A 27,282-nucleotide genomic window follows, 5' to 3' on the forward strand; every position below is an offset into this window, starting at 1 on the left:
TGGGGATTCCTGTTCCTGGGAGGAAGGCAGAGGGTGAGCACACGAGGCACTGTACTAAAGAGAGCAAGCAATCCTCACAGCCAGCTTTTTGGCATCATGGATTTGCTTCACAAATGCTTTCTATTCAAAGGAAACCAAAGTTTCTTGTGACTGTTAGATTTCAAAGTAATGGAGTCTGAATCTCTGATGGCTCTGTGTGTGCTGGTCAGATTTTCCTTCTGCTAACAAGTCCCTGAGACAATGAATCTGTGTGGAAAAGAGGTTTGTTAGACCCACAGATATGGAGATTTCACGATGTGATCATTTGACCCCAGTGCTTTGTGTCTATGGTGGTAACGAGGGGGAAACAACCTTCCTGGGTCCAGGGTCAAGAGAAAGGGGTCATGGTAAAGAGGCCAGGGAGATGCCTCAGTCAGTGAAGTCCTGTTGTACAAACATGAGGATGAAGTTAGGTCCCGGAGAAAACACTAATAAACCTGAGGCAGCTGGAAAGGTAGTACTGTAAGTAAAAGTACCTGATGCATAGGCTTGAGGATCTAAATTCAGATCTCCAGCACATACATAAAAAGATGGGCATAGATACATATGGGAACAGACAGATAGAATGAGAACCTGGGTGTAGTGGCATGTTAATGCTGGAGAGATAAATATGAGCCCTTGTGGCTTGCTGGTCAAGCAGCCTAGAAGAATTGGTGAATTCCATGCCAGTAGGAGACAACCTCTTTAAAAACAAAGTGGACAACAGAGTCATATGTAATTACACCCAAGGTTGTCCTGTGGCTTCAATACACAAGTGCACACATGCATCTAACTCAATACACACACACACACACACACACACACACACACACACACACACACACAGTAAAAGGTAGAAAAAGAAAAAAAAAAGAAAGATATGACCCTAATGACCTTGGCATTTCCTTCTGAGTTTGTGCTTAAGAGTTCTACCACTCACCACTAGCACCAAGCTAGTGATCAAGCTTTTAAACAAGTGTCTCTGGTTGTATTCAAGGTCAAAACCATAGCTTACATTCTGATCTTAATTTGTGCTGAGAACCATGGACAGCTTTACTTGGGAGGGAATCACAAAGTAAAGTGTCCCAGTAGAGTGTTAAATACAATAGTATGGGAAAACAGATACTTAAGCTGTTAGGTTGGTCTAATGACATATCAATGGCTCTATGGAAAACATAGGAGAGAACTTGTGGGTAGATAGGATGTTCAATGCCCATTCCCTACAGAGAACTTTAAAACCTGCTTCGTCAGATCATCTTTCTAAGGCCTTGTCTACCTTGTTTTCCTTCCAGAGGGATTTGTGTGTGTGTGTGTGTGTGTGTGTGTGTGTGTGTGTGTGTGTGTGTGTGTAATTTTGTGAGTTGAATGTAAGACCAAAAGTCATGTTTGAACACTTAACTTCCCTGCTAAGGTGCTTGACAGAGGTTGTAGAACTTTCAGGGGGCGGGACCTCTCTGGAATGAGTAGACTGTTGGGACTCAGATATGGAGGAATAGATAGTCTGTCCCTACTTCTAATGTAAGCCCCCTCTGCATTTTACCTGCTGGTTTCTTCTGACAACCTGAAAGCTCCTATTTGCTTCCTACCTTCCCTGCCATGACAGATTGTATCTCATGAATCAGGGACCATGCTAGCCTCTTTTCTCCCTGAAGGGCTTTCTGCCAGATATTTTTGTCACAGTAAAGAGAAAGTAACCGATATTGGGAGGTAGCTGACCAGTTTACTAATTCACCAGGGAGGCCATAGCTTCAGCTTTGATTGCTCTGCCCTTTGAGTGTGTACATTGCCTGCACTGGGCGCTACTTCATTTCATATACTCAAAATTTACTGTATTCTTGATCCCTGTCAAGATGCAAAATTTCTGCAAGGTGCTGTGGTGTAAGAATGGCTCAAACTCAGCCAGTGCAGGCTGTACCCTAACCCAGAGACAAATGGCTGCTTCATCCTGCAGTAGGCAGTGAAAGGGACTGCTGAGCACTGCAGGCTGACTACTTTCCTGCCGTAAAAGGCTGTTCTGTCTTGATGCCTTAGCTTTGTATAAAGCTGTGGAAGAAGTAGCAATGGAATGGGAAATTGTGAGGATGCATGACAGTTACAGGGCTAATTCCTGTGGACCACAGCACCTTGGAGTTTCTAGGACACAGCTTCAGTTACAAAGAGAGGTGCCATGTCTCCTGTGCTGGCAGTTATATCTGGAGGAAATCAGGAGGAAGACTCAGAAAAGGAGAGTGATGGGAGATGTCATTCTGTAAATATGATTCTCATACTGGTTAATGAATAAAGCACTGTTGGCCAATAGGAAAGCAAGAGAGGGGGGACTAGGAGACAAGGAGGAAAGAGGAAGGAGGAAGGAGTCAGCATGGAGAGAAGGGAGAGAACGGAACCGCAAGCCCCCTGCTCTCCAGTAAGACCACATGGAAATACATAGAAATGGGTTAATAATTCAGACAGAGCTAGCCAATAAACTAGTACCTGGCCAACAACATTATATCAAATACAGAGTCTTGGTGTATTAATTGATGCTGGCGCGGTGGCGGGACAAGACCGACAGCAGGTGAAAACCCTTACTCCTTACCGGAGAGTGTCTTGGTTCAGTCACCAACTGCATAAAAGAAACAGAGTGGTACACTGTGCATGGCCTCCTCTTGCCCATCTTCCTTCTGCTCTCTTTGTTGCTGGATGAATATAACCATGCAAGAGAACTAAGAAATTGCTGCGGTGAATCACAGTCCATCTCCCTAGAAGCTGAGTAGTACAAACATTGGCTATATCCCAGGAATCTGTCCAGACACTGACAGCTATGGGACTCTGGCTGCCTTCTCTATCCCTCTTTATTTTTCTACACACTAAGAAAACTCATAAAAATGCATGCTCCCTGTAAATACCCATTTTCTTTGACCTTGTGGCTTTGCAGGATACACAAACTGTAGTGTGTTGTGATTTCAGGAGAACTGGATATAAGGCATAGCTCAGCCTCTCCTTGGCTTTCTGGTACCAATCAAGGTGTGTGGAGATAATAACCATTTCTGTGCCGATCTGTGCAGATCTTGGGCTTGGTTCGGAGAGAATGCTTATCTGGCTATCACATATAGCCTCGGCCATAAGAAACGTTTGGGTGTTTCTTCCTTTACTCTCAGCTTGTCTGCTTTACTTCCCCACTTTTTTTATATATATTGTGTAAAGCACACAAGAGTTGCTACGATGTGAAGACTTCTTCCACATCTTCTTCTGCCAACTGACGTCCACCTACAGAAGCTATTTGCAACAGTGCATAGCTTTTACTAGTCCTTGGATTCTGACTGCCAGTTAATGGTACCCTCTCTCTCCCTCCCTCCCTCTCTTTCATATGTGCATGTATAATTACTACACCTCACAAAACTTCTTTACAATTTTGTTTGGTGATATTTCACATTCATACGATTACTCAAACTGAAACGAGAAGTTAAAGTTAATACCCATTGCTTGAAAATGGGCATACATTTCCTGTGTGTTGTCAGGGGTATAAAACGGCTCCACCTTAATGGACAGCAGACCTCAAGGTGGCAGAAGTCCCTGAGAACATGCACACTTTTTGCTCTGGCAATGGTATCTCACGAAATTTAACCTGAGTATATAATCAATTATCTTCACAGGAATCTACTTACTAAAATGTTATTATAGCCCTAGCTACAACATGTCTGCATGTACATGCCAAAAGGATACTGTTCATTTGAAACACCTATATAAATGGATATTACCTTGCTTGGTAAAATCAGTTATTGGTATGGTTATGTTGGCTCATTGAATGTGTTATTACGTGTGTGTGTAAGGACTACGGGTAGTTCCCGCCCACCGCCACTGGTCTTGTCCCGCCACCGCACCAGCCCCAATTAACACACAGAGACTCTGTATTTGATATAATTCCATTGGCCAGGTACTAGTTTCTTATCGGCTAGCTCTGTCTTAAGTATTAACCCATTTCTGCTGATCTAATATTTCCACGTGGTCTTCTTACTGGGGAAAGGGGCCAGCGTCTCATCTCCCCAGTCTCTCCATCTTGACTCTTACTACTTCCCCTTTCCTCCTTGTCTCCTAGTCCCTCCTATCTTCATTTCCTACTGGCCAACAGTGGCTTTATTCATTAACCAGTATGAGAAACATATATACATATTGACATCTCCCATCATGTGCGTGCGTGCGTGCGTGCGTGCATGCGTGCGTGCGTGCGTGTGTGTGTGTGTGCATGTACTCATAGGAGCCACACAGAGTTTTGTGAAGAACAGAGTATGACTTTGGGGCATTTATTTATTTATTTATTTATTTATTTATTTATTTATTTTTTTGTTCTACCATGTGTATTCTGGAAATTGAGCACAGATTTCCAGAGTTGTCAGTAAAGCACGGTACTGCTAAGGGGTTTCAGCAACCTCATTTGTTCTCCACTTTGGAGTGTGACAGTACAGGATAAATAAGTCTATAATGGGGCTGGGCAACCTTTCTTAATCTACCTTGCATTTAGGTAATGAAGGAAACCTACCCCTACTCACTACTTTAAAAAATTAGAAGCATGGATATGCACCACACACACACACACACACACACACACACACACACACACACACACTCACACACACACACACACACACACAGTAAGGGAGGGGGAGGGATAGATAGGGACAATGATGCTTCTATTACCATAAGATTAGAGATAAAAAACCCAATTCAAAAATAAAAGTTTCTTCTATTGGTGTTGTTGGTCCGGAAGTTTCTATAGACACACAGATGTTACATGCTATTACTAATCCTACTGGAAATTGATGCTAAGGCCCATCCACAGTATTATCATCTGTCTCACCATCCGAGCACCCTGCAGGATACAATAACAGCTGACCTGCTGAGACAGGCCCATGGTACTATAGCAGGAAGAACACCATGCAATGAACCAACAATGTTCTGGTAGAGTGAAGTTCCTTTCCACAGCATTTAAATCCCTTTCTACAGGATAAAACCTGGGATGAGTTTGGGGCCAAGAACCTATGGTTAAGCAGTCATAGGTCTGAGGAAAGGGCCTGCTATTATTATTCTGCTATGTGAACATAGTATTGAACTGACTTATGATGACTTCTTGTTACCTCATCTTTTGACCTGCATCAGAAATTCTTTTTTTATTTTCAGGAGATGGTTGTTAACACAGAGGCCCATAACTAGCCAAGATTCATAGACTAAGTTCCTGAGCAATGTTCAGCTTTTTGTTTTTTCTTGTTTTGGTTTTGGTTTTTCCAGACAAGGTTTCTCTGTATTGCTTTGGAGCCTGTCCTGGAACTAGCTCTGTAGACCAGGCTGGCCTCAAAGTCATGGAGATCCATGGAGTCCATGGATCCATGGATCCATGGAATTATGGAAAAGGGGATAGACATGGGAAAAACTCATTGTATATATTTTTCAAATAACTAATAATAAAAAGGAAACTTGCTTTCAGCTTATTCCTCATAGCAGCATCAACTTTGGTCCTTGTCTATTGAGATGGAATTGGTGACCAGACACTGGTTACTGGATACCTGAGATATGCCAGGTACCGTCCAAGCATTTCAGACTGTGTTTGGCATTCTCCCTTCCTCTAAGCCTCATGAATTTAAAGTCTTCATGTAGATTTAACAGGTAGTGAAATTAAACTGCAGAAACTAAGCAAGATGGCACAAATCAGGTAAGGGCTGGATTAAAACATCATTCTCAATCTGATCCCCTGTCCCCTGCACAAATCTATGCTCTTCCTATGCAAACCTAAACTCATAGAATATAAGGCAATATAATGCATGTGCACAAAGGAATGACAGAGACTGGAGACATAAATATCTCAGCAGCTAAAAACCACCTCTGTGCCAGAAGAACTGAGTGCTGTTCCCAAACACCCAGGTAGGGTGGCTCACAACAGCCACACACATACACTCACAGGCATGTATGCACACACACATAGAAACATAAATAAATGAAAGAAATGGCACAACAGTGTGAGTCCTTAGGAAAGTCCCAAAGTCAGAATAGATAGACTTCTATTTTTTTCATAGGAACTCAAACATTGGAGACAGATGGACAGATAAGGGAAAGAAAGGAGGGCAGTTCCTAGAGCCGGACATCCTGATAAAAGGCTTAGGGTGGCACAGCTTACTCAGCAGGGGACAGAGAACTATGTGGGAGCAGTGTGTGGTTTGGAATGCAAGGAAGGGACACGGAGGGGCAGCACTGATTTCATCAGCTTGACAAGCATGGCTGAATGCAACAGGAGTTCCAGAATTGATTTCACAGTGCTGATCCTGAGTCATCAAAAAAGGGTCCCATTTTCTGTTCTTAATTCTGTGTTTAGGAAGGCAAGGAGGTGTGTAATCCATTGGAGAAAGATTTCCATTTCAAATAGTTAGAATTTCTTTGAAAATATTTTTTTTAGCGTTTAAAGGGATAAGTGACAGTTATCTGGAAAATTCGCTTAGGTGGAACGGTTTCTTCCCCTGAAGATTTTAGATTAGTCAAGCAGCGTGGTGTATTTAGTTAGGTGTCTTCCATTCATGCTTTACTGACATTTCTGTCTCTATTGTTCCCCGGCCACTTTAACCCTGCAAACACGAAGCAATAGATACTAAACCTCATGAGAGAATGTGATACTCTCTCTTAGATACTTGATACTCTCATGACCTTTAGGATGAATTCATACTTGCAGAAATAAATGCCTCCATAAGGGCTTAGTGACTGAAACCTTCCATCTCAAGCCGCAAGAGGAGGTATGTAGATCTATCTGAGTTTATGGCTATACTGTTCTATATATGGAGTTCCAGGTCAGCCAGAGTGGCATAATGTGTCAGGAACATATGAGAAGGCAATTGCTCCATGTTCCTGTTGCCTCAGGCCATCCTGCTGTTGCCATCATGCCTTCCCTGTCATGATGGGCTTCAAACCGTGAACCAAAAGCAATCCCTCTTTTGGATGCTTTACAACAGTAAGAAAGATGGCTGATTCACACATAATAATGAAACCATTCATTCAAAAAAAGAAAAAAGAAGAAAAACCCAGTTAGGGAAACATAAAATTAGGTTTTTTGTTTGTTTTGTTTTGTTTTTCTGAAATGAAACTTCAAAACTAGGGATTATGTCCCTTCATACAGTCAGTGCTTTGCAAACATGCACAACAGTTATGGGTTTGATGGCCAGAACCACAGGAATGACCCAGCATGGTGGTACACTCCCACACTCCTGGCACCCCAGATATGGAGGCAGGGTGACCAAAAATTCAAGATCATTCTCAGCTACATAGTGAGTTAAAGGCAAATGAATGCAACATGAGAACCCCCATCTTAATAACTAATTAATTCATTAAAAACAAAAATTTACTTTTAGATCCACCTCCACTGAAGTGTCTTCTTCAGGCAACAGAAATTCTACGAACACAGAGTAGCGTCTACCTGTCTTGCTAGGCCCATTGTTTGGCGCTTGCTCCTTAAATATCCTTTGCTCTAGACATAACTTATAACTCTTGAGTGTATAAACTGGGATCCTTGATACCTTATGATGCCCTCTTCCCACTCCACCAAACAGTGTCCAGCTACCATACTTTCCATATCTAGCTCATATGCTGTGTCTTCAAATGCCATTGTTTCGAAAACATACTCATGTCCACAGCTGTTGAGGGTGGATATTATCACTATATTGTTCTGAAGATGGAGAGTCAAGTATAGACTCAACAGATCTTCCAATATGAAAGCAAAGGCTCTTGGCTCATATCTTTCCTCAAAGTAAAGTGATCAAGTGTACTGCAGGCACTTTCTTGTCAACTACCTCTCTCTTTGGATGTCTTAATTAGTGTTTCTAGTGTTGTCATAAAACGCCATAACCTAAAAAAAAAAAAAAAAAAAAAAAAAAAAAAACTTGAGAAGGAAAACTTACAATTTTCAAGTGACAATCCATCACTGAGAAGCCAGGATAGGAACCTGGAGGCAGGAACTGAGGTACAGGCCATGGGGGGCGGGGGGAGACATTGTTTATTGGCTTGCTTCCTCTGGCTTTCTAAGGTTTATTTTTATTTATTGTTTTTCTTAGATACTCCAGCATTGCCAACCTACAGGTTGTCTCGCCCATAATTGGCTTGGTTCTCCCATATTAGTCACTAGGAAAGTTTGAAGGTATTTTTAAAATTGATGACTCTAGCTTGTATCAGGGAAAACAGAGGCAGGATATTGGCTTATGTGTTTCAACCGTACCATGCAGAAAGGCAGAAGCTTACCTGGTGTGTTAAGCAGGCGGGATCTCCTGCAGTGGTATGCCACCTCCTGTTCACAGTGCTCTGAGCCATCAATCAGAGCTTCCAGCTGCTCCATACTGCCACCATAGTTGAAGGTCATGGCATAGGGCTTCTCCGCGTTGGAACCCTGTACCCGAGTCAGTTCTGTGTTGTTGTGCTGAACCGTCATCCAGATCTTGTCCTCTGCAGAGACAACAATGGAGAGCAAGAAAAGTTAGAAGTAAAGCCCAAAGAGGCGTACATAAACAGCGAGTCACTCAATACAATGTCACTCAGTACAATGATGTCTCCACCTCAGTGCTCTGTACAGACAATGGGATCAGGGCATTCTATTCCTTACAAAAGAACCCAAAAATTGAGTTTGTTAGAGGGCTCTATCCTGAGTTAATAAGGGGACAAATAATCTTAGGGGTTACGCTTATGAGTCTTTATTCTACAGGATTTATACTTCGTATTTAATGTAAATTATTATTTTAAAATTGACCAGGACATTCTCCCTCCTTATCCTGGGGGAGACTTTCAAAGACTTTTGAAAGCATATCAGCATCTGCACATGCTTAACTCTATCGCAGAAAATAACATAGTATGTGCATATTATAGATACTTCCTCTACACTATAAATCATCCCCATGTTACTTTTGATACATAATAAAAGATAAATGCTTTGTAAACTGTTGTTAGGCTGCATTGTGTAGGAAATTTTGACATGGGCAAAATACCTATGTAAATTCAGTACTGGCACAGTACCAGGCGTAATTTCTAAAATGCACATTAAATATCAGTTTGAAAACAGCAGCTACAGATAATAAGTATTTGTAAAACAACACATTATTGTCAAAGATGAAACTACACTGTGTAAGCATCCAGACCTGGAAATTAAGCCCTGAAATGACCTTGTAAAAAATACTGAGCACAGTGACACAAGCTTGTAATTTCAGTCCTGGGAGGGAGGGCAGAGAAAGGAGGACCCCTTGGTCTTGTTGACCAGACAGCCTAGTCTATCCAGAGTGCCAAGCCAATGAGAGTTTCTCAAAGGAACAAAAGTGGGTTTGAAAAATGGCTCAGCAGTTAAGAAAGTATACTACTCTTACAGAAGACCCACGTTCAGTACCTATGATCCACATTAGGTGTCCATGACCACCTGTGAGTCCAGTTTGGGAGGGTCCAATGCTCTCTTCCGGTTTCCATAGGCATTTGCATTCACATGACCAGATACCACCACCACAGAAACATAAGTACACTCCCTCTTTTAATCTCCACAGAAAATGAACAACATTTGAGGAATGACACCTAGGCTGCCCCCTGGCTTCCAAATGTGTGCTAACGCACAAACATGTATGAAGAGAATTTTTGGTTGCCAACTTGACTACATATGAAGTTTACTAAAACCCAAGCAGCTGGATACACCTGTGAGGAGTTTTTCTTGATTAAAACCTTTGGAGTGGGAAGTTCCACCGTTTAATCCAGACCTTTTGACGGCGGAATCTGGGCTTTTATCTGGGTCACAGTTTCTAGTGGAAGCCTGCATAAGGGACATGAAAGAAGAGAGGAGATTTTGCACTTTACCTGCCTGGCCTTCCTCTTGCTGGAAAGTTCATTAACTGGCATTGGAGACTACTTTTTCAAGATTCTGGCACTTCCTGAAAATCAGCTGAGACATCCTTAGACAGCCATTGTTGTACGATCAGGACCACAGCCTGCAAACCACTCTAATAAATCCCATACACATAACCTGTCAGTTATGCTCCTCCAGAGAACTAGAGGACCCTGATTAGTACCAACATTCATATGCACATACATACAAAAATTATCTGGAAATTTTTATACTGAATAAATGCAGAGACATGGCGTCCCTTAAATAATAATGAAAGGACAAGATAAGGAGAAATGTAAGATAAGGGGAAGAGAGAGGAGTATGGTTTCAAAGACAGAAAGCTTTGCAATTGAAAGACTTTTTTTTTCCCAATGTGAAACTAAGGTCCCTTCATTTCCCTAAAACTCAGGGTTGTAGTCAATTAAAGCATAGGAAAACAAAACCAGGCCAGTAAGTGACCACAACACAGGGCTGCTAAAATGCCAGAGAGATGTGAAAGCAGTTAAGACAGCCTACCTCCCATACAGAGGTCACATGTTCAGTTCCCAGCACCCACATCCGGTGGTTCAGAAGCATCTCTCATTCCAGCCCCAGGGGATCCAACACCCTCTCCGACCTCTGAGGAAACTCTACTTCCAAATGGACATACCCACTTCCGCTTAGACACAGGAATAGGACTAAAAATGAATACATCTTTAAGTTGCAAAGGACTGTCTGGAGTGGAGGAGGGATACTGTGGTGCTAACTTGGGTGGAAAAGCTTCCTGCAACTGGAGGTGCAGTTTCATTCTGAACACCCTCACAACTAAAGCAGGGAGGACACAGGAAGACTGGAAAGTGTTGGCCATCTGAGAATCTTGCCCACATAATTACAACATTAGTCTTCATAGATTCAACGGGCAGGAAAGGAGCTGAGCAGAGGAACCATGTGGTTTCTCCCCTCTTCCATCCTCTTAGTTTTACAAATGGGGAAACATAAAGAAAAGCAGTAACCCACAGCATTTCTATTAGAGAGCACTGACAGGGAAATGTCACGTCAAAGGCACCTGTTATTATTAACTAGCAAGAGCAGAGCCATTGACGAGATTTCCGTGAAATAAAGAAATGATTGGAAAGCCCTGGCCACTTGGACATCCTGTGTTAATTCTTCCCGCCAATTATTCTTGTCATCTCCCCATAGCTCAGTCTCATTATATTAGAAGAAAATAATAAATAGTTTGGTTTAAACTATTTCCCAAGGATTTCCAACTTTCTAACAGTTCTCGTATCATACAATTAAATTATGCCCAGTGACTGTGAATCATTCTAGAAATAGTTTCCCAAACCAACTAGTTGATAACCATCATATCCCCAGAGAAACATGTCCTGTGTTGTTTTTAAATAAGACTGTATTCTTCTATAAATTCTAGTGAAGAGACTAATTCTATTGAACTTTTTCCTCCTATATTAAAAATGATATGAACCCCTAGTTTTAAAGGTGTTACCTGGAAACCCATATTGTTCAAGATTCACCTGAAACTTCAAAATGTTTTTGATGTCTGTCTTAGTTACAGTTTCTATTGCTGAGATGATACACCAAAACCAAAAGGCAAGCTGAGGTTAAAAGGGTCTCTTTGGCTTACACTTCAACATCACTGTTCATCATCAATGGAAGTCAGGACAGGAACTCAAACAGGGCAGAAACCAGGAGGCAGGAGCTGATGCAGAGGCCATGGAAAAATGCTGCTTACTGACTTTGCTCCCTATGTCTTTCTCACTCTGCTGAGAACCCGGGACACCAGCCCAGGGTTGGCACCACCCACAATAGGCAGGATCCTTTCCCATCAGTCACGGATTAAGAAAATGCCCCACAGGCTTACTGACAGACAAGTTTATGGAGGTGTTTTCTCAATTGAGGCCCACTCCCCTGATAACTCTAGGATGTGTCAAGTTAGCATGAACCTATCTAGTACAATTGCAATATCCACAATTTGCTGTGATAAACGCAGCAAAAACATTATTATTCAACAACGAGATGCTATAGAAAGAAAAATAAAAATGGACAGCTTTGATATAGTCATGATGCTCATAAGAAGTTTTATGTTGATTTCTATTGCCTATTAATGAACCATACCACTGCTCTCATATTAGAACATCTTTCAGACATTATGTAGTAATTTTAAAGATATAAAAGGCAGAAGAAAATATTAAAGAATTAAGACTATGGGGAGAGATGATTAATAGAATAGTCTATACCATTGGCTAGTTTCATTTCCTGGCATTCATTCTTTCTCACTGTCATTTATCTATCATATATTTACCAATGTTATATAGTCTGTCTACCATCTACCAATTCTCAATTACCTATCATCTATTTGTATGTCTAATATCATCTATCTGTATGTCATCTATCTATCTATCTATCTACCTATCTATCTATCTATCTATCTATCTATCTATCTACCTACCTACCTACCTACCTGTCTATCTATCAAACATCTACCTGTCATCTCTCAGAGCTTAGCTTGTCTCCATTCTCCATGTACCCAACCTGGTTCTACATTGGTTTGACATTTTTTTTCTACATTAAATGTAGAGTTTCAACTCTCCATATTTATTTATGTGACTGTTCTTTCATTTAATTACTTTAGTACAATCATGTTCTGTCTTTGGTTGAGCTGAAAATGGAAGCTGTATCAGAGTTGAGTTTTCATTTTAGGTGTGCTGATTCTGCCTCTGGATTTTGAATGAGAAGTAAATTTTAAAATTTCAATTTAATAATTGGCAATTTTTATTATGTATACAGAAGATACAAAGGAGCAATCCGAGGGTCCACATTGCTTCCCATAACAGTTAAAAGACATCACACGTCTAGCTATAAGCATAGTGCTGGATAAAGAGTGAAGATAAGGTGTTACAGCCCACATTCACATGTGGTTTTCCATGAGAGATACTCACATAAGCAAGATTCACTCTAAGTATATATACAAACAAGGTGACCTTGACACCTAGGCTGCCCACTCTGTGGAATATCCCATTACTTTAATTAAAATTGACCTATGAAGCTGAATGTTTAAGATGGTTAATTTCATCAACATGGCAGTAAAATTTTTGTGGGAATAGTGGAGTTAGCGATTTGGTGTATGCATGGTAGCTGTCAACTTGAAAGAAATAACAATCACCTAGGAGATAAAACTTTTAGGTACATCTGTGCTGGGATTTATAAATTAATGTTATTGAGGAAGGAAAGTCCATTTTAAAGCAAGGAGCAATATTCTGTAGGATAGAATTCCGGGCTGCATGCAAGGAAAGTTAGCTGAGTACTAGCATCCATCCCTCTCTGCCTGCGTCACTACTGCAGATCTGGTATGACCAGCTGTCTCAACTCCTGTCTGCCTTCTTCCCAATTATACATGAAATGTGATCAATTGTTTCAATCCCACTCTGCCTGTTTCACTACTACAGATGCAATGTGACCAGCTGTCTCAATCCCTCTCTGCCTGCTTCCCTACTACAGATGCAATGTGACCAGCTGTTTCAAGCCTTCTCTTCCTGTTTCCCTACTACAGATGCAATGTGACCAGCTGTCTCAATCTCTCTCTGCCTGCTTCCCTACTACAGATGCAATGTGACCAGCTGTTTCAAGCCTTCTCTTCCTGCTTCCCTACTACAGATGCAATGTGACCAGGCTGTATCAATCCTTCTCTCCCTGCTTCCCTATTACATTGAAATGTGACCAGGCTGTTTCAAGACCCCAGTGTCTTGATATTCTCTGCCAAAGAAAGCTACTATTGTTCCCCTCTTAAATCTCTTGAGCCTGCTCTACATTTTGGAATGTTAGTGTGTATTCTCTGCTGTGTATGTTGGAGTGAGGTATGATCACAAGCCTATGGGAACCAGGGAGTGAAATGTGGTAGCTTAAATGAGAATGGTCCCTCCACTTTCATTGTTTGAATAGTTCATCTCCAGTTGGTAGAACTATGTGGGATGGGTTGGGAGATGTGCCCTGAAAAGAGATGGGGTGCCAGAGAAATAGTCTTTGATGCTTCAGTAGTACCCCACCATCTCCAGGGTGCTCTCTGCTTCTTTCTTATGGTTTTGTGATGTGAGATCTCAGTGATTCCTGCTGCCACGCATCTGCTTCACCTTTGTGGAGTCTAATCCTCTAAAACCATAAGGCCAATTAAACACGTTCTTTTATGAATCACCATAATCATAGAGTTTTATCATAGCAATAGAAAAGCAACCCACATAGACTGTGTAAGAATGACCAATGTTTCCACTTGTTATGAGTGTGTTGAATATTATAATTAAATGAGGGAAGTCAGGCAATCTGATGGAGATAGATGAAGGGGATGGAGTTTCAATGAAGCTGGGACAGATGATACAGCCTTTGGTGTTTTAAAAGGACTAACTGACAACGAAATTTCCATCCACAAAGTACGAGGAACTAGGTTTAGGCCGAGACCCTTAGGAATAATATCTACTATATGAAAAGGAAAATTCATCATGACTATTTGTATTGGACAATTCCAAAGCTACTCTTACCTGCATGTGTTATATAATGATCTTAATTAAAATCATAAGTTTTATGTGTAAAGGCATGGAGAAATGGTTGAGTGGGTCAAGTGTTTGCTACTCAAGCAAAAGACCTAAGTTTGAGCCCCAAGCCTATGAGATAAAACAAGATACTTTGGCATGTGCTTGTATTCTCAGTACAATAGATGGGAAGAAAGAAGTTGTCATGTGTCTTTAGCCAGATAGCCTAGACAAATCAGTGAGTTCCAAGGTAATGACTGATTTTATGACATAAAATATAAGAAATAATATTTGAAGTTATTCTCTGGTTTTCACACATTCTTGCACACACATGAGTACAATTTTACACACACACACACACACACACACACACACACACACACACACACACACTACACCAAAAACATCTAAAAGAAAGAAGGTATTTTGATATTGCAGAATTTGATCACTAGCCATGACAAGATATTCTAGAACATTCTCTTTAAACAACTCTGTTATAAAATTGTTCCTTTTCTCTTGCTCTATTCATCCCCTGACTCAATCTTCCTGGTGCCTCATGTTCCCCACGCCCCTCCTATTCTCCCCTTCTCTTTCCCCTAACTCCCTCTACCCACTACTCACTGCCCCTCCCCTGCTCCCAATATGCTTAGGAGATCTTGTCCCTTTCCCCTTCTGTGGGGTGCACCTTGTATGAATCTCTTAGGATCCTCCTTGTATCCCAGCTTCTCTGGCAGTGTGATTTGTAGGCTGGTGATTCTTTGTTCTATGTCTAAAATCCATATGTGAGTGAATACATACCATGTTCATCTTTTTATTATTGGGTAATCTCACTCAGGATGGTTATTCTAGTTCCATCCATTTGCCTGAGAATTTCAAGATTCTGTTTTGTTTTGTTTCCACTGAGTAGTACTCAATTGCGTAAATGTACCACATCTTCTGTATCCATTCTTCAGTTGTTACCAGGTTCCAGCTATTACAAATAATGCTGCTATAATCATAGTTGAATAGATGTCTTTTTTGTATGGATGTGCATCTTTTGGGTATATGTCTAAGAGTGAAACTGCTGGATCATGCACTAGACTGATTCCCATTTTCCTGAGGAACCACCATACTGCTCTCCAAAATGGCTGTACAAGTTTGCACTCCCACCAGCAGTGGAAGAGTGTTCTCCTTTCTCCACCTCCTCTCCAGTATAAATTGTCATTGGTGTTTCTGATTTTAGACAGGAGTAAGATGGTATCTCAGTGTTTTGCATTTCCCTGATGGCTAAGGATATTGACCACTTTCTTCAGTGTCTTTTAGCCATTTTGGATTCCTCTATTGAGAATTCTCTATTCAGTTCTGTATCCTCTTTTTTCATTGTTTTATTATTCTTTTCTTATTTTACATATCGATCCCAGTTCCTTCTTCCTCCCTCACTCCCTCCTATTCCCCATGATCCTTCTCCCCATCCACTCCACAGGGACGGTGATGCCTTCCAGGAGGGATGAACAAAATCTTTCAAGTCAGTTGGAGTAGGGACTAGGCCCTCCCTCCTGCCTCTAGGTTAAGGGAGTATCCCTCCATGGGGATTGGGCTCCCAAAGTCCTTTCGCACCAGGGATACATCTGGTTCCACTGTCAGAGGTCCCTTAGACCTCCCAGGCCTTTTAACTGAGACCCCACTTTTTAATTGGATTATTTCATGTCTTGGTAACTAGCTTCTTGAGTTCTTTGTAGATTTTGGAGATCAGCTGTCTGTCAGATGTGGGGTTGGTGAAGATATTTTCCCACTCTTTAGGTTGCCATTTTGTTTTGTTGACTATGTCCTTTGCCTTACAGAAGCTTCTCAGTTTCAGGAGATCCCGTTACTTAATTGCCAATCTCAGTGTCTTTGCTACTGGTGTTATGTTCAGGAAGAAGTCTTCTGTACCCATTTGTTCAAGGGTACCTCCTACTTTCTCTTCTAGGAGTTTCAGTGGCTGGATTTATGTTGAGGTCTTTGATCCACAGAGCCTCCATTTAGAAGCTGATGGAAATAGAAGCTGACACTCATAGCTAAACACTGGGTTGAACTCTTGGAATCCAGTTACAGAGACAGAAGAGTGATGAGCAAAGGGGTCAAGACCAGAATACAGAGACCCACATAGACAGCTGACGTGAATAAAGGGTGCTCATGTACCCAGACCCCCTGAACATGGATCTCAGTTAGAAGGCCTGGGTAGTCTATGGGACCTCTGACAGTAGAACCAGGATGTATCCCTGGTGCACAAAAAGACATCAGGAGCACATTCCCCATGGAGGGATACTCCCTTAACCTAGAGACAGGAGGGAGGGCTTAGGCCCTACCCCAAATGGCTTGACAGATTTTGATGATCCTGGAAGTTCTCCCCCTCCCTGTGGAGTAGGTAGGGAATGGGATGGTAGGAGGGGGTTGGGAGAACATGAGAAAATGGGAGAGAGAACAGAGATCGATGTGTAAAAAACGAAAAAAAAATTTAAAAAAAGAATAAAGGAAAAAACTGTTCCTTTTCAATGCCCCAGTAAATCAGTTCTTCCTAATACATCCCTAGATATTCCACCTGGTTCCTCTGGCTCTCATTTCAGGAGCTGTAAATTGTTTACATACAGAGTACAATTGAATTTCCTTTCATATTTTTTCTCTCATTACATCTGATTGGTATTATTATTATTATTGTTATTAATAATAGTAATTACAGATGCTATCCACTGTTCATCTGTTGCCATGGGGATCACCACTCAGAATGAATAAAAAACAGAAGAATTTTTTTGAAAGAGAAAAGGCCAAGAAATAACTCTGATTATTAAAGTTACATTCTGCACATATATCTGTCTCATTGCACAGCCAAAAGAAATTACTGCAGTTTTTTTCCTATCACAACACTTGCAAAGAAAGGAAGTCTACAGATTGTCAATACCCTGCTTAATTGAACTGGAATCACTGTAGGGAGCTACTTATGTTCCTTTAAACACCATGCCAATTCGCTTATTCTCTAATTGTAATAAAACAAATCTATATTAAGGTCTCTGGGGTCACTTCTGATGCAGTTATGCATGTTGACAAAGTGATTTTTTTTATGCCAAGTGTAAAGACAGTTTAAATAGTTCTCAAAGTACTGTCTCTACTTATTCACAGTCTGCTCATTGATGGTCTTCTAATGTCTGCCCCCTTTTGAATTGATCTTTCTTTAACTCTTCATGTATGTGCCTTGTCTCTCAATTTAACTCATAAACACTAATGGGTAAATAACATTTGTTTGCCCTGCTCTTCCATGGTTTCCAGAGGCATGTGTGGTGGAGGATTACATCATTAGATCTAGCCTTCAGTGCTGTCTCTACTACCTACCAGATTCCTAGAAAAAGTAGGTTAACTTACCAAGTCTTAATCTACTAGTCTTTGAATTATGCAGAGTCTAGTGTGCAGCATTGTGAACAATAGATAAAGACACACAGGTTGGCTCAAAGCATAGAGTCAACTCAGAATAGAAGTTCTCCCTGGTGGATTCTATGGTGCTTGACTCTGTTTCAGCAATGAAGCCAGGAAGCCATTCTGATGATGCTATTCTAGTGGCATTTGAAAGGTTACTGGAATAAAGGTAGAGCTCAATAGCAAGAGAGACTAAAGAATCTAAACATTCTTTGAGACTGAGTAAATACACTTTTTCCCACTTTATTGTTTATATGCATGTTTGCATGTATATTTGCACATATTTGGAATCATGTATGTGCAGGTTTGCAGGTGCCTATGTATGTTTATGCATGTGGAGTCCTACGGTTGATGTTGGGAATTATCTTTGATCACTCCTTCAAATTATTCAATAAGGAAAAATTTTCTCAAACACAGAGCTTTCCATCTGTATAGAACTGGTAGCCAATTTGCTCTAGGGAATTCTTGCTGCTCTTTTCCCAACCTGCAAGTACAGGAAGGTCATTATTCCCACCTAGCATATACATGCATTCTGTGGATATGAACTCTGGTCCTCAAGTTTGCATGTAAGAATTTCAACTATGAAGTTACCTACCAAGCCTACCACTGAACCTTTTTCCTTTTGATGATTGTTGTTATGTATATATGTAAAAATACATAAGTACAACCTGCTGAGTTCATTTAGTGAAGCAATGCAATTTTAATGAAAACTTATTGAATGAACAAATTGAAAAAAATCAGAGAGGAAATTTTGAAATCCTAGATGCAACTAAAATTGATAGTGAAATCTACCAGGTCTCTGAGACACAGTTAATCCTTATAGCAAATTGTGTACTGATAATTTCTAGCATTATAAAATCAGATCTAAAGTAAGTAACTTAATAGTACTCTTAAAAGAAAACAGTGTGCAGCAAAAGCAGTAAAGTAGGGTGGATATGAATGAATGACTACGAGAAAAGTACAAACAACCAATAAGAGTTGTGTCATTTTAAAGTTAGTAAGTTTGTCAAACTCAAACACAGAGAGATATGATCCAACATTAACAATTTCAGAGATGAACAGAGGATTTTAGAACAGACTAATCTTGGTCATTTTACTCACAGAAACAAGTCCAGGAACCTCTACTGTAAAACCCACCTTCCCTTCAACAACCTTAATAAGAGGAAGGATGCCAATTTGTGTAGAGCGATTCTATCTCCTTTAAAAGCCATAGAGTTCCACCAGGAGCTATTATTTCTCCCAAGAGTATCAGCCCAACTGCTTAGGGAGGACTGCTTTGCTGCTTGTTGTACCTATCATAGCCAGCTGCTTTTAGAACAGGGCTGCTCTGTTTGTGGGAGCATGCATTACCAGTTCCAGGCCGCTGCACTCCTCGGATTAGCTATGATGTACACAGTATCACATCCATCATCACTCCTCCACCTGCCTTTGCCGGCCACATTTACGACTTCCAGACAACCTACTTGATGGTGATTTATCCTCTCGCTTCACTCCAGCCTTTACTTTTTAGGTAGCCTTTTGGAGAGTGATTTTTCTTTCTCCCTTGCTTTAAAGTAGGTGGCATGATCAAAGAGACCCAGGAAATCTGTTTTATGGTGTAACAAGGTGGTGGATTAGATTCCACATATACTGAATCATATTTGGTAGCTGTGGGATAAAAAAAATAAAAGTTATGTGTCCAGGATGTGCAAAACTCTCTGTTAGTGACAAACACAAGGTTATCATGAGGGCTACAGGCTGAAGCTCTACAGCCAGGGGCTCAATAGCTCAGTTAATAGTATGTTTATAGCATGAAAGACACCTGGGATTGATCCCCAGCCACACATTAATTGGATTTGGTGGTACATCCCTGTGATTTTTGCCCTTTAGATAAGAAGTCAGGAGGATCAGGAGTTCACAATTATCCTCAGATACATAGTGCATTCAAGGTCAGCCTGGATACATGAGACCCTGTCTAGAAAAGTTTGTAGTGACTGGCTCAAGGGAGAAGAACTTTTTTGCATTGATTTATCATTGAGGTGGCTATCTGGTAGAGTAAACATAGAGGCTAGAAGGTTCAGGTCCAGGACCAGCCTATTGATCGTCACTTTTACCTTTGTGACATGTAGAGAGATGTAAGTTTCAAGTCAAATTATAAATTCCATATTGAGAATGGTGACGCTGTGGGTGGTTCTTGCAGTGGTCAAACAAGTGTTTGTTTTCTTTCCTTTTGAGGCCCTTGTTAATGGTCTCTTATCACCTAGACTGATCACAAACTATTCTTTTATAAAATGATTCCTTTTGGGAGGTTGAAAGGATGGATCGGTGGTGAAGAGCACTTGCTACTCTTACAGAAGACCCAGGTTTAATCAGCAGGACACACACTGAGGTTTGTGGCTTTTGGAAACTCAGGTCCTAGGCGATCTGACAGCCTCTTGTAGTTTCCATGACCACCAGGTATGTACATGGTACATGCGCACAGAAACAAAAATAAAATAAATCCTTATTTGTGTATGCACATCTATGTGAGTGGAAATATATAGGCACTCACTGCTCACATGCCACAAAGCACGTGTGGAGATCAAAGGAAAACTTGCAGAACCTGTTCTCTTTTTCTACAATGTAGGTCCCAGCGATTAACTTAGTTCATCAAGCTAAGCAAGTGCCTTTACTCACTGAGCTAGCTCATTGGCCTCCTCGTGTGACCAAAAATGACCTTGAGTTTCTGATGTTCCTGTCTTGATCTCCCGGGGCTGGTCCCAGACATAATCTAACAGTGTTTGCTTTATACAATGCTAGAGACGTTCCCCAGGACTTCCTGTAAGCAGAGTAATTACTCCATCAACTGAGATACACCTCTACCTCTCTTCTTAGAAACTCTGTGATTTCTTGGAAGATTGTTGTGACAGACTTTATGTAGGTTCAGTATGCCTACATAAAGATGAAAACTGGCAACTCACACAAGTCTAACATGTTCCATTTTCACTAAAGAATGATGATAATCTTGAGACTTGATCTTTCACAACCTCTGCTTTCTAAAAACAAAAATGAGAAATGATCTCTCCTTCATAGCTCAAAATGTGGATTAAAGGTAATAAACTCTTATAAAAATTTATAATCCAGGACTCCTAACTCTTCCTTCAGAGATATAAAGAGGTCAATATAAAACCACAGGACTTCCTGAGACTGAACCAAATGCAAAGGACTTGTCTTCGTCTTCAGAAATTGTAAAGAACTTCATTAACAGTTGCTTTTATAAGACCAAAAGAAGACAATTGATCCCCCCTCTCTGTGTTTCTCTGTTTTTCTGTCTTTCTGTGTGCTGTATGTAAACTCTGTGTGTGTGTGTGTCTGCACATGACTGTTGGCAGCAGGTGGCATCCTCTTTATTTACTAAACAAAAGACTCACTGGAACTGCTACTTAACAATTAAGCTATTGCACCTAACAAGTCTTCCCAATCTGATTCCTGAGTGCTGGAATTACAAATTGGCCACCACAACTGCTGAGATTTTTCTTGTAGATATGGGAATCAAAACTCTGTTTTTCATGCCTACATACCAAGCTTCTCCTCTATTAAAACTTCTCCCACCCTGAAGACAGCTATCTGTAAATGAAAGACTGTCTGTCTATTCTGCTTATGCTCTGGTTCTGGAAAATCTTACAAAAGGAAAGCTCAGAGACAGTATAATTAAGTTGACATTCATACTCCCAAGCCTGTCACAACATAAGTGGTATTGTCCCTGTTTCATGCCATCCTATGTGGGCAGCCTTTTCTAACTCTACTGGGTCTTATTCATACTAATTAAAATAAAAATAATGTCTTTATGCACTTTTTTTGTAAAGCTACATACGCTACAATTGACAAGAATGTCTCATAAGCTTCTGCCTAACACCTTGTTGTCTTGTAAATGTTCCATTCCTATGATAAAATTCACCCCCACCCCGAAAAAAAGTAAATTAGAGAAGAAATTATTTTGGCTCACAGTTGAAGGCTACAATTTAGCATTGTGAGAAAGCATGGTAGTAGGCAAATGAAGTATGTGGTCACATTGTGGTCACAATCAGGAAGCAGAGAATACTTTTGCTTGGCTCACTTTCTCTTTTTATATAGCCCGGTATCCAAGGCCATGGGATGGTGACACCAACAGTGATTGAGCCTTCACTTCTCACCTCAATTAAATTAACCAAGATAATCTCCCATACCTATACCCAGAGACTAAGGTATACTAATCACTCCTTAATTGCTATGTCTAGAGGCCTGTATCCTTGATGGTTCTAAATCCTGTTAGGGTGACAACTAATTCTATTACCCCTCCACCTCCCAAGCAAATGTATACTTATTATTCAGCTGAGAGATCATCACCTTTTTCAGAATTTTGCTGATTTCAGTAATAGATCTTGAAATCAGTAGGAGTGTCACATTTGATTTTTTTTTAAAAGGTGTTTGCTTATATTCTTGACAGTTATCTGTTGGAAATAGTGCTGCATCAGAAAAAGGTGAATGTCCTTCAGTAGATAGCTGACTGAATAAAGTGAACTTAGCTGACATGGTGAGATGCAGTGAAGCCACAGTAAATAATATATGTGGCAATTAAACTGATTTCTATTGTATACTGTCAAGTGGCAAATGCACATATTGATGTAGAAAAGAGGATAATACTGTGCTATAGTAAGTGAGAAAAATGAACTCAAGCATTAAGGAAAAAGAAGCATAAATGGATATCTAGAAGAGATGAATAAGAATTAAAAGAACGCTATTTCTCTGATCAGCCATTTCGATTTTTAATTTTCTTAGATTTTAAGAAGCACCTAATAGGTTAGCAAGTCTACTTGTAGGTCTGTCTGTGAAGGTGTTGACTGAGAGTGGAATTCCTGCCCTAACTCTGGGTATTACCATTCAATAACTTTTAACATTAAAACAATTTAGCTATGCAGAAAAATTAAATCCAAAGGATGAAGAAAGTATAAATCTGACTTATGAATATTAAGTGGGTAAACATTCCTAAATCAACAGTAAAATGTAAAAATAACTACATAACTAAACAAAAAATAATCAAGTAATTTCTGTAGACAGTGTTTTGACTAACAGTAAATTTGGAAGGATATAATCTAAGGCTGAAAGTTAAATGATGTTCAAGGCAGTCTTAAATATGACTCTGATATTGGCTATGATATTAGAGATTTGATTCTGAACCTTTTTAGTATATATTTCAGGATGGAGTAAATGGGGCAAGTCTCACAGTAAAGAGAGACATAGAGAGGAGAAATAATAACCAGGGGGATTTTAATGCTTTTTACATCAGAGTAAGCTTCCTTAAAGTCATAATTTAGACTTACATGCACATGTACATGAACTTATTCCATGTGCTTATTGAAAAAAATTCATGATGTGATTATTAAGCATCGTAACTAGAACTTGATTTCCAAATGCCAATCTTTATAGCAGGAAATAGACAATATCAGGAAATACCTGGATGCGGTCTATAACAAGAAAATTTCAATGTGATATTTTGAATCCCTTACTGTTTTTCATGGTTATTATTTTCATGATCTAGTAGACAATGCTCTGGGCATGTCAATGAGAAGGTTTCTGAATTATGCTTATTGAGGTAGAAAGAAGTCAATGTGATTGTTATAGGCTAGTATCTCAGACTTCATAAAAAGATGAAAGGATAACTGAGTGCCAATGTTGATATGTCTCTGCTTCTTAACTAGATATTTTGATGGGGGATGTCCTTCTGTATACATGTTTCTCTTATTAGTTGATGAATAAACACATTTGGCCAGTGAGGGAAAAAGAGAGGCAGGACTAGGACACGAGGAAAATTGTGCGAAAGGTAGGCAGAGGGAACCTGCCAGAAGGAGTCACCATGTAGACCACAAAAGAGTAACAGATCCGGGCATTTTCCAGTAAGCCAACACCACGTGGAAACATAGATTAATAGAAATTTGTTAATAATTTAGAGAGAGCTAACCAATAAGAAGCCAAAGCCATTTACCAACAGTTTAATAGTTAATATAGCGTCTCTGTGTGTTTATTTGGGGTTGAAGTGGTGAGACGTGATGGGACAAGAAAATCCAGTTACAAGATGTAATATGCATAGCCATCTTTTAATCCTGCCATGATGCACCCTCAAACTATGACTCCAAATAAACATTCCTTAAGTTGCTTTTGCTAGACATTTTTGACAGAGAAACAATAAGGAACATATTGTTGTAGAAATCAGAAGATGCTCTGAGGAACATGCCAAACAACATAGGAACTGAGTTAATGATCACTACTGGCTGTATATAAATAACCAAGCATCCAAAACTGGACTGGGGCCAGTGAAACAGGCTAACAGGTAAAACTGCTTGCCAAGCTTTTGTTTGTTTTTAATACACAAAAAGGAGGGAATGAGAGCCTGAGAGAAAAAGAGAGGAGGGAAAAAAGCATTATAAATGTTAGTGTAATAAAGTCTAATGTTTTTACAGAGGGCAAAGACATGCTAGGGAACAGGCGCATTCACCAAATGTCCTCATGGACCACTTAAGGCACCATCTTCACAATGCAGAGATGGGACATGCTACAGCTAAGAGATGAAACTGAAAAATTCTGACTCCATGCACCTTCTGGCAAGAGGCATCTAGGACACACATGGCCCAAGATGTTTTATTGCCTGTATAACAGTGAGTGATGAATCAAAAGTGCATGGCACTATACTGCATGGGGCAACTATGTAATGATTGGATACTCTACACAAAAGTCTGTGTCAGGGAAAAATATTGTGAAGGCTAATTTTTATTAAACTTGACTGGGTTATAAATAACCTAGATCATTAAGAAGGGAATACGGGCCTGGAATACAGGGATATAGTCTCCTAGACTTGGGGCACAGGAATAAGAAGAAATTAAGTAGCTCTGCTGTCTTGTGTGCAGCTCCCAGGCTGCTCTACTTCATATGTCCCTCCTCCCCATGAGTGATGGGCAGCTCTGAACCTGAGAGACAAAATTTACTCCTTCCTCTTTTAGGTTTTTTTCTCTGGTAATAAAGAATTTTGACAGCAGAAACACAAAAAATTGGGTCTACCAAGAAAGTTCTTTCTGTAATGTACTTCTGCATAAGCTTGAGGCCCAGTGTTCGGACTCCCACAATCAGAGCTGGGGAGGCAGAGGCAGACCAAACTGGAACCCCCTGGACAACCTATCAATGTGTAATGATCTGTTTCAGGTTCAGTTAGAAGCTCTGTCTCAAAAACTAAGGTGGGATGATTGAGTGACGATAGGAGATGTCATTCTGTAAATATGTTTCGCTTATTGATGAATGACTAAAACACTGTTGGCCAATAGGATAGCAAGATAGGTGGGACTAGGAGACAAGGAGGAGAGAAGAATTAGTAGGGAGGAGACTCATCATGGAGGACAGAGAGAGTAGAACGCCAGCCCCTCTCTCTGGTAAGATGAGACCATGTGGAAATACTTAGATGAATAGAAATGGGTTAATATTTAAGACAGAGCTAGCCAATAAGAAACTAGTAACTGGCCAACAGAATTATATCTAATACAGAGTCTCTGTGTGTCATTTGGGGTTGGTGTGGTGGTGGGACCAGACCGGCAGGAAAAAAACCTACTCATAACAGAGTAATACACCTAATGTTGACTTTTGGCTTAGCTATATTTATGCACACATATGTATGCTCACACATATATGTATGCACACTCACAGAACAAGTGCTCATGTACCACAACCTACCCACACCCACCCATCCCACCACATACCACACACATACCCTACACACACACACACACACACACACACACACACACACACACACACACACACGGGAAGAGAAAGAGAGACAGACATGCAAACAGACAGGCAGTCAAGCAGGCAGAGAATAAAAGAAAAATTTAGCAGGTGAGGAATTTCTATGTTGAACGCAAATAGGAGTCTTGAAAAGCAAATCCAAAGTGTGAACACTGCTTGAATTTTGAAAAAAAATTGAAAATAATGGAAGCTCTGTATTTGATATATAATGCCAGGCATTTTTCTTGTGGTTTTCATTGATTATACCATACAATCTTCACAACAAATTTATAAACAGGTCTTATCATTAATAACAGAGGAAGACACTGAAGAAGAGGAAAATTAAATCCCCTAAATCAAACAGTCTGACAAAGCTAGGGAATGTCAGCCTAGAATCATACCAACCCACAATCTTAAGATTTCAATTGGATTCAATAGCAGTTTCTTAGCTACATGATTTTATCAAAGGTCCATAAATATAGTTCTGGACAAAGTCACTTCATAAGAGTTAAAAAGGAGTGTTTGGGGGTAAAGGAGAGGAAGAGAGACATTCCTGAGAGCAAAAAATGGTATAAAACACAAGATACATTAAAGTGACACAGCATTCTTGCACTTTGGAAATCCCTCCATTGACTGTGTATTAATTAGTTTTCTTGTTCTCCTGATAAAAGACCTGAAATGGAGCATCTTAAGGAGAGGACAAGCTCATTTTTGGCTCATGCTTTTGGTCCATGATGGTAAAAACTCCATGGCGGTGGGAATATAAGGCAGCTGACCACATAATAACTGCAGTCATAAAGCAGAAAGCAGGGGCCTGGAGAGATGGCTTAGTGGTTAAGAGCAACACCTGCTCTTCCAAAGGTCCTGAGTTCAATTCCCAGCAACCACATGGTGGCTCATAAAGCAGAAAGCAATAGCTAGAAGAAAGCTAGATGACAACTTTTAAGACCTTCTCACCAGTAACCCATTTCCAGAAAGATTCTACTTCCTGAGGTTCCAGAGCCACTAAGTGTGGAAACAAGTGACATGTGCAGGACATTTCACACTCCACCTATAGCATACAGTAATCAATGTTTCTAATGAATTTTTTATAGACATGACCTGCAAACATTTGCATACTGAGAATGTATGGTGAGCTTGAGCTACTGTTTCAAGAGGCTATGCTCAGCATTTCACATAATTTGTTCCCCAAAATTCATGTGACTCAGCTTTTATTTCCTCCTATGATACCGTAAGAATAGAATCATGTTTTAGGAGATTGTGAACTTAAGAGAGATGCTTAGGGTTGTGGTGGGCTTAATGGCAATCTCTCTTTGGAGAAAGTTCTCCCGCTCACAGAACTGAACTGACTACAGAAAGATAAATAGAAAATTTGGTTTATACACCATCTTGCTTTCTCTCCTGTGCTGTGCCCTGTCTTACAAAGGCACCATTCGTTGACACCTGTCATGTTCTGAAGAAACAAAAGCAATCTTATGATGGGAGATGCCATTTTGTATATATGTTTCTCATACTGGTTAATGAATAAAGCACTGTTGGCCAATAGGAAAGGAAGACAGGAGGGACTAGGAGACAAGGAGGAGAGAGGAAGTAGAAAGGAGGAGTCAAGATGGAGAGTCTGGAGAAGGCAGAACCGCCAGCCACCTCTCGCTGGTAAGACCACGTGGAAATATATAGAAATGGGTTAATAATTAA

General features: G+C 40.3%; 1 protein-coding gene across 1 annotated transcript in view; it reads right to left on the bottom strand.

Moving 5' to 3' along the window:
* Nucleotides 1–2,151: 2,151 nt before the first annotated feature.
* The window catches only part of LOC127236382 (contactin-associated protein like 5-1-like), a 116,292-nt gene continuing 91,161 nt past the window's right edge, over nucleotides 2,152–27,282 (bottom strand). Inside the window, exons 6-7 of the mRNA XM_051204007.1 lie at nucleotides 8,266–8,466; nucleotides 2,152–2,210 (exon numbers count right to left, since the gene is read on the bottom strand). Of these exons, the coding sequence (XP_051059964.1) occupies nucleotides 2,152–2,210; nucleotides 8,266–8,466 (260 nt within the window). The remainder of the gene's footprint in view (nucleotides 2,211–8,265; nucleotides 8,467–27,282) is intronic.

This window comes from Phodopus roborovskii, unplaced genomic scaffold (genome assembly GCF_943737965.1).
Source record: "Phodopus roborovskii unplaced genomic scaffold, PHOROB, whole genome shotgun sequence".
Taxonomy (NCBI): domain Eukaryota; kingdom Metazoa; phylum Chordata; class Mammalia; order Rodentia; family Cricetidae; genus Phodopus; species Phodopus roborovskii.